Here is an 8683-nt window from a genome sequence, read left to right as displayed (position 1 = left end):
TCTCGAATATAGCGTAACCCAGGAACCCGCCCTGTCAGTAGGTTCCATTTTGTTCAGGAGAACCCCTGGAGAACTCTGGCCCACTCATAATCCCTCCCTATCACTGCCACTCTTCAGGCGGAAGCGGCACAGGTAAACGCTTGTTGATCGGGAGATCCGAATCTGCACCTCGGTGGGTCCGGTCGGGACCTTGCGACTGCTGTCCTTTTTTGTTCGAGCTCATTCAGGAGCTTGCAAGTAACGTGCCTGCTTACACATATGTTTTATTTGATAATTAACGAAACATTTGTTCGGCATATGATTTATAGATTTACTTGGAGTCATAAATATTATGACTGGCAGGTTACTTCAGGTTACTCACAGCCGTACGACTAACAATACAAACATGCATGAGTCATTCAGTGGGGACACGGATCTCTTATTGGAGTGGCTTGCATTGCTTCATGACACCACTTTTACATCTAGGTCTAAGGCTGTTTGTGGAATTATTTTTATTTGTTCGGATGCGGCGGTAGACGCATGGCGCACGCTGGATATAAGTGATAGGTGAATTCTCACATCATGACACAACAGTATGTATTACGGTATGGTTGTGCCATTCGGCACGCCTCTGCCACGGCACTTCCACCATTACTTCGCAAAAGACTGTAGCACCATCACATTACATGGACACCATGTTCATTTCAACCCACTACGCTCAAACACATAACCCACCCTAGCGGGGCATCACAGAACGCATATCTATGCTCCGCGGCCTGACCCGGGCCACGCCCACTCAGTCGAACTTGGGTGCCGGGCAGTGGTCCTTGGGGATGTTTTTCGGGTTGTAGAGCCGATACTCCTTGTCGCGGTACTCATTCCACGGTTCGGGGTTCTGCTGTTTGCGGTAAGAGACGTCGGGCGTGCGCAGCGCAGTGCGAAGTGAGAAGGCCACCACGCCGGTGAGCGCCGCGCCCAGCATCGCCACCAGCGGAATCAGTGCGTAGTTCTGCCTCAGGCCGGCCAGTGAGAAGTTCTTCAGCACCATGGCGGCGGTTCTGTGGGGCAAGAGGCGCCGTCAGGGGGCGGCCCCGGCGCTCCGGTACGGTAGGCAGGGCGTGGGAAGGGTCGGGGTAACACACAGGTGCGACGGTGGGTGCGTCCGTTAGCAGGGCAACAAACGGCCCCGGCTCTCCGGTACGGTAGGCAGGGCGTGGGAAGGTTCGGGGTAACACACAGGTGCGACGGTGGGTGCGTCCGTTAGCAGGGCAACAAACGGCCCCGGTTCGATGGCACCCGCAGTCTGAACCGCTAGCAGAGAACACCACGAATTTAATGTGGCGAGAAGGTCACAAACCAGAAAGCTGACGACGTGAATAAATATTTCAGTGACGTTCATGTGGCACAGTAATTGTGTAAGACACTAACATATCTTTCTTTCACCTCTTTGACAAACTAGTATGTACCATACCGTGCCAGTATAAGTGATCTACATGACTTCTATAACAGCCGTTTGCACCGTTTGTAACGTTTATGAAAGGAAACACAAGACAACGGGCAAACAATCACCGGTACTTGGATAACCGCTAAAAAAGGAAAGACGGCCATGTGCGTTCTCCACACACGTCTTTTGGCACAAAAATTAGAAGACGCCATTCACATTCGGTATGATAGAAGGCTTCAACTTAATATAAGCAAGAAAGACCTGGAGCATCTAAATTTTAACTCTTTTAAGCGGTACCTTCCCCATACGGGAGTTCGATGATTTTACACTTAAGAAATATAAACGCACGTGGGATTCAAAGACAGCTTACTCAGGTTTAGGTCGCAGAGGGTACTAAACTTCTGATGGCAAAGAGAGCTTCTGTGAAAACAACATGCAAATCGAGATGAATCTCAATGTCGAGCGCTACTGAAGTCTGTACACGAGCCATAACTGGACTATTACCTCAGGAAGGGCTCTCAATGGTCGAGCGCTACTGAAGTCTGCACACGAGCCATAACTGGACTATTACCTCAGGAAGGGCTCTCAATGGTCGAGCGCTACTGAAGTCTGCACACGAGCCATAACTGGACTATTACCTCAGGAAGGGCTCGTCAGCAGATCTAAGTCAGAATTCCATGGATCGGTACCCAAACCCAGCTAGAACTTTTGTCGACAGGATCAGGAACTTGAAGCCTGTTATTAGTTTGGTGATCCAGCATTCTCGTAGTATTCTCGCTGCTTGCAGTTTGCTGACTTGAGCCTGATTGCATTGTGGTAAACCGTGCTTAACAAACCTAAGTTTGTCCAAGCGTCAAACTTGATTATCCACGTTTGAGCATGGCCGTTAAAAAGCGTCGTATGTTCGCCGTGTCCAAACCACTGGTACTCACAAAACCAGCTATGGCAGGACGAGCTCCGGAGTGTTGCAGTAATCGTCTGATAAGATACAACTGGCTTGCGTTTCCACGCTGGGAGAAAGTGATGCTTCACTGTAATGTGCACACTGTTAATTACAGACGTGTCATTTATTATCTGGTTGAGTTTGCTTAAATTTAACGCGTGGAGAGCATTAGCATGTGTTTCAAGATTTGTATGAGTTTTAAGTTGAAAAAGCAAAGTATTGTGTATCGTTAGTGTTTAAAATTATACCAACAGTCTAAGTGACCTTGTTTCATCGGATCTCATGCTTACTTCAATATCTTCAAATGCAAGCATTCCCTGTGAAGGGAGTGCTCCATACTTATATGGGATTTTGAACTGAAATAATATTGAAGATCAAGAAATATATCTTGAAATTTAGCTATTCTAAAGTGCATTTCACAACCTTGCCTCTTTCTTCATCTGCCCTGAAGATGAAGAAATATATCTTGAAATTTAGATATCTTGAAGTGCATTTCACAACCCTGCCCTTCTCAAGACCTAAAGCTCCCTGGTTTCTGAACTATACGTGGGCGAATATGGGGTAGGTGTTTCGGAATGGGTTTTTTAATGTTACCTTGACATTCATGACGCTATAATAACGGCATTCAGACCCTGCCATTCCAAAAGCCATGCGGTGATTAAGGCCGAAAAATATGATGGTCGAACCATTTAAATCTAGCGTTCGTGAGCACGAGTTCCAGATATAACGGATGTCCAATGGCTCTCGATCAAAGCTGTGCAGGGTACCATGACGTCATCAAACCATGCCTTATCGACAAGCATAGTTACTAAACAGAGAAACTGCGTCGTCTAGCTTATGCTGTCCTATTAAAAAGTCTACCAACAGTTAAAGGTGAGCTTGTTTCATCATATCTGATGCTTGTTTCAATGCATTCATACGTGAAATGTTCATTTTAAGTCATTTGAGACCCGTATGATGCTACCATGGTCCTTGATGAAACCATAAGGCTGTAGGTAAACTAAGGTATCACCAATGCCTTGTTCGTGTTATGCTAACCTGAGCAATATCGCGACACTTATTCTAAACACATTCAGGAACTCAGCGTGACATGAGTTGTTCACATATCTGTTAGAGCGAGGCCTTAAGTGGCACATTTGACACCACAGATCATAATTTTAAAATATTGGCTTCCTCCTGGAGGTCAATCAAGCACCAACCATGCATCAGTGACGTTTTTCAGCAATCTGCATCTCAGTTCCTTCTCTTCCCAAAATCCTGTGATAGAGCAGCTCACCGATCACCTGGAGCTGAACAGAACGCTCCTGGAAGCGGCGGTGTGACCGGCACGAGGCGCTCTCACGCTCCGCCAGCTGACACCTGAGTCCGGTCACCTCCTCTAGCGGCCAGTTGGCAGCGCCGTCCACACCTCACCCCCCGTCCCAGGCCGACCACAGAGTGACCGTGTTGGCCGCCGGCCGGTCGCGACCTTTCCCCAAAGTGACCGGCGCGGCGCATCGATTCTAACCACGGCGCAGCGCCACCGTCGCGTCGGCGCCCGGGGGCGACGGCCGACGGACGCCCCGGGGACGAGGGCGGCGACCGCGACAGCCATGCTCCCGTCTTGCGCTGGATGGCGGCCGATGCTCCCGGCAGGTGGCTCGTTTCCTCGGTGAAGGCGTGGCAATTGATGTTCGTGAACAGCTTGCAGGTTGTATTGTCTCCAGTGGCAGAAGAGCTGGAGTTGGTGGCGGCAAGGGCGTGTGTCAAGAAATAGCCACGTAGTTGTGAAAGGCTTGGACGAGCATGACCGCCTGTTGTACGCGCCGATGGGACATCCTGTGGTGGCAAACACTGCGATGCCGTTAGTTTGAAGCTTGACGTTGCGAGAGCCAACTTGCATCACAGAAAGTTTTCGCAGATAGGGGTCTGCATGTATGCTTGCTAGTAAGAGGCACGACTACATAATAGTCTCAGGTGGCAAAATTTGAGTTGAACTCAGCGATACCGTATTGTGGTACCACGGCACTGGCCTGCCGATATCGAAGTGGTACGTGGATTGGCAATGTCAGGAATTCGTAGGCACCAAGACATGTCCTGGATTGAATGTCAACATTAAGAGCCTGTAAGTATCAGCGCTAGCACCATCCCACGTTGCAATTTATAAACCGGTGCGCACGCAAAAGCGGAAAGGAACAGGCACGATATTTTCAGAATTGCTTACTTCTAGCCAGTACCACGCTGCGTGGATATTGTAAGCCAGCATGGATCAATGTCGTTGCGGTACAGTGACACTTGTTATCATTCATATATGCCAGAATGATACTGCTCTAAAACTCGTTCATTCAATGGACTCAGAACGATCGGTCGGTATGTAGCTATAACACTGAAGCGGTGGTTTGATATCTCAAGGTTTCGCAAATGGCTATGTAGAGATATCTGTCGACTTTGTTGGGCTTTTGAGCATCAACTTATGGCCAAGTTATGATGCCCCAAAAACATTGTCAATTTGTCATACAATGCGTGCACCAGCCTCTGTATTTCAGTAGAATGGATAAGGATCTAACCAAAAGGCGCATCTACGGAACTTGTTGGCCTAGTTTTGGGTCCGCGATGAGGCGGGTCTCATGAACACGCTTGAGGTCCGGGGCCGGTTGACTGTGCACAGCCTCCAGCGTTTCCAAATAGCGATCAGCGTGGCACGCGATCTCCTTAAAAGTTTCGGAAGATGCCTCTCGGGTATATGCCTCTCGGGCCTCTGGGTGCAACTCTCGGGCCTCTGGGTGCAACTCTCGGGCCTCTGGGTGCAACTCTCGGGCCTCTGGGTGCAGTCGCGCCCAGGCTTCCAGTGTCCTCTGAGAATGTTATTGCGCGTGTTTTGGCATAAAAATATGTCCCTAGCGAGTCTGCTTTCTGTGAAGGCTTTAGCTGTTAGGAACCCTGCACGGCGATCGATGGCTGACGTGGGCGACGGTCGGCAACCAAGAATGCGCGTTGTGCCCTCACACTAAAGGGATTGTTCCACATTTGAATATATTGAAGTAACCATCAAATATGATTGAAATATTTCGCTTATTACTATTGGCGTACGTTTAAGTGGAAAATGCTGTTCTAGACGACACAATTTCTCTGTTAAGGAAATATGTTCCTCACCACGTCATTGATTGCGTCACCATACCTTGCACAACATTGATTGAGAACCAATTGATGGACATTTTATTTGGAAATCGCGATCACGAATATGAACGACTCAACAATCACATTTTCCTTGCCTTGATCGCCGCATAGCTGATAAAATGGCAGGATTTCAATGACGTTCATATGGCGTCATGGATACCTGCGACACCTTAAAGTCTTCCTGAAATAGTCTGCACAGCTTGACGAGCGTGTAGTTAAAAAGTAGAATGATTAAGATCTTAAGAAGAGTAGGGCTGTGAACTGCACCAAACGAGTTTTAACATGACTACCTAAGTTCAAACCACCATCCAAATGTGGACAAACCCTACCCGTCGGACACGCGGCATCCCCTATATCGGACACGCAGCCGCTCCAGTGCCGAACGTGCGTCCACCCTTTTGCCGAGCACGCATCTACTCTAAAGCTGGACACGTGACCTCTCCTGTGCCGGACACACGAATTCCCTGAGCGAGACATGCTGCCCCTCCTGTGCTGGACACGCTGCCCCTCCTGTGCCGGACACGTGACCTCTCCTGTGCCGGGGACACGGTCGCCCTAGTGCTGGACGGCTACTCCTGTGCCGGATACGTGACCTCTCCTGTGCCGGGGACACGGTCGCCCTAGTGCTGGACGGCTACTCCTGTGCCGGACATGTGACCCCTCCTGTGCCGGGGACACGGTCGCCCTAGTGCTGGACGGCTACTCCTGTGACGAACATGCGGCTTCTCATGTACCGACACGCGGCCAGTTCAATGCCGGACATGCGACCTTTCTTCCTCTGCCTGGCGGCCGTTCTTGTCTCGGACACGCTGCCCCTCCTGTCCCGGACACCCAGCTGCTACTGTGCCGGATATTGGACATTCCCAGTGATCGAAATAGCGGCGCTCGATGATTGCGATGATTACGTCATCTTACCTTGCATAACATTGATTGAGAACCAATTAACGGCCGTTATATCTGGAAATCGCGCTCGCGAACGCCAGATGTCAACGCCTAAACGATGACAATTTTATTTGTCTTGATCGCTGCGTGGCTTATGAAATGGTAGGATTTGAATGGCGTTATTATGACGTCATAAATGACGTCATAAATAAAGGTGAATAAAATACTTTCCCCGATGCGCCTTTCCCGACTTTCACGGGCGTATAGCTCAGAAATTAGAGGGGCCTAGCTCTTAAGAAAGGCAGGATTGTGAACAGCACCGAAAGGTCTTCAAAATGGCTTTTTAGTTCAAAACTCCATATAAATGTGGAACCCACCCTTTAACATGCAGAACGTCATAATGACACAGTGCGGGCTAATGCAGGAAGTATTTCACACCCTGCTCTATTTTATGGGTGTGTGATATGTGACTGCGTTTATAGATAGGTCTATAGGTTTATAGATATATTGCGAAGGTTTCTGATTGATTTGTCTCCAGGTAGCAACTCCGGCTGTTCGAAATTTCGTCGGTGATAGAAAAAAACGTTTTTTTTTGGCTCCGGTTGCCCTTCTTGAAAGCATATCGTGTGGCGCTCTGAGCTCAATGTTATCTGACACCAGAATTATGCACACCCCAAACCCTTAAGGTCGATCATTACCGCAGGGTAGCGGTTGGCGATGTGGCTCACGTGCCAGTCCCGAGAGCCCAGTCCTCTCGTGTAAGCTCACCACTCGCCCCAGTCCCGAGAGTCCAGTCCTCTCGTGTAAGCTCACCACTCGCCCCAGTCCCGAGAGCCCAGTCCTCTCGTGTAAGCTCACCACTCGCCCCAGTCCCGAGAGCCCAGTCCTCTCGTGTAAGCTCACCACTCGCCCCAGTCCCGAGAGCCCAGTCCTCTCGTGTAAGCTCACCACTCGCCCCAGTCCCGAGAGCCCAGTCCTCTCGTGTAAGCTCACCACTCACCCAGCGTCGCAGCGACTGCCAGCGGTCCGTCTGCTCCTGGAGGTGGAACGGCGCTGAGCGTCGGAGGGCCCGCACTGGCGCGGGTGGCGACCACAGGATCGGCGCGGCGGTCAAGCAGCGCACTGCGCCGCCGACGCCCCAGACCCTGCCTGAGGCATACCCCCCACAACAACACCGCGCCTGTCGGCATGGGCGGACTCAGCTGGCATGCCTGGCAGCTGGCATCTCGGGTGTTGTGTCTTTGGCGTGGGTGTCCTCTCCGGGTGTGAGCGATTGACATCACATTTAGGAAACGATTATTTAATTCGTGGCGGGCCAAGAGTGCAAAGAGTTTCACCAGAATGCAGCCGTACGAGCGCCCATGTGAGCCCCCGTGCCGCTCCAACACTTGACACTGATAATGTGTCGTCGCCAGTTATCGATCAAGAGTTATGAGTTGCATCAGAAAGCTCACGCGTTAAATCTGCTGATAGAGCAGCTTAGTTGGCACGACAACGACATTGCGTCACCAGTGCAGACGGAGCACGTGGCATTCCGGAGTGGAGCTTTTTTCGGCTCTCCCGTCGCATGGCGGGAGTCATCCGACTGTGGCTGTTATATGAGAACACCCTCAGACCACGCCCGTCCGATGCCATAAACGGCCATTTCGGTTCATGAGTGACGAGTACAAATAATTTTAGTCCATATCCGTTCGATATGTGTTATTTGCTTTCTATTGTATTCATTATATATATATATATATACTTATTTATTCATTTATTTATTTATCTATGTTATTCGGCGTATAAAAGTACAACTTTGATTCAAAGCAACTGAAGACGGAAGTCAACCAACTGAAATGCCATTCAAAGTTGTTGTAATTCAATTTAAATTTACTGAAGATGAAGTTTCAAGTTTGTTCTTTGTAGCCATTCGCAGACGCTCAATATGACTGCAACCAACCAGGCAACCAGGCTGGAGCCCATTGACATCGACCGGGACGAAAGTAAAAGGCCCGATGGGATGACCATATTCCTGTTCACGTCCATAGTAACAGCCTGGTGTGGCATGTCACGTGCAACAATACCTTCGCCGCCTCCACCCTAATACCTTTCGCGATAGTCGCTGATGCTGCTGTTAAAGAAGTCGAATGTGAACAGGAAATGCTCGAGCCTCACTTAGCGTTTTCATTTCCAATCAGTCACATTTAAAATCGGCGAAGCCTGTGGCTTATCGACCACACATTTTGTCGAAAGTTTTGGGCGATGGACAGTAGTCCCGTTTGTTATTCCCGTTCTAG

The 8683-nt window shown here is 49.7% G+C and overlaps 1 protein-coding gene across 1 annotated transcript; it reads right to left on the bottom strand.

Moving 5' to 3' along the window:
- Window positions 1–266: 266 nt before the first annotated feature.
- LOC119112885 (cytochrome c oxidase subunit NDUFA4) lies at window positions 267–7487 on the bottom strand. Its single transcript, XM_037237186.1, has 2 exons — window positions 7405–7487; window positions 267–1037 (listed from the first exon to the last, which is right to left on the bottom strand). Exon 2 carries the CDS (start codon window positions 1025–1027, stop codon window positions 776–778), a length of 252 nt encoding a protein of 83 aa, XP_037093081.1. The 5' UTR covers window positions 1028–1037; window positions 7405–7487; the 3' UTR covers window positions 267–775.
- Window positions 7488–8683: the final 1196 nt, after the last annotated feature.

The sequence above is a fragment of the Pollicipes pollicipes genome, unplaced genomic scaffold (genome assembly GCF_011947565.3).
Source record: "Pollicipes pollicipes isolate AB1234 unplaced genomic scaffold, Ppol_2.1 Scaffold_7261;HRSCAF=8764_pilon_pilon_pilon, whole genome shotgun sequence".
In the NCBI taxonomy this organism is placed as follows: domain Eukaryota; kingdom Metazoa; phylum Arthropoda; class Thecostraca; order Pollicipedomorpha; family Pollicipedidae; genus Pollicipes; species Pollicipes pollicipes.
Note: the sequence above shows the minus strand (reverse complement) of the source record. Positions and strands in the feature narration are given on the sequence as shown.

Excerpts from the sequence above, each read along its gene's own strand:
- LOC119112885 (XM_037237186.1), bottom strand. The coding sequence starts at position 1,027 with ATGGTGCTGAAGAACTTCTCACTGGCCGGCCTGAGGCAGAACTACGCA.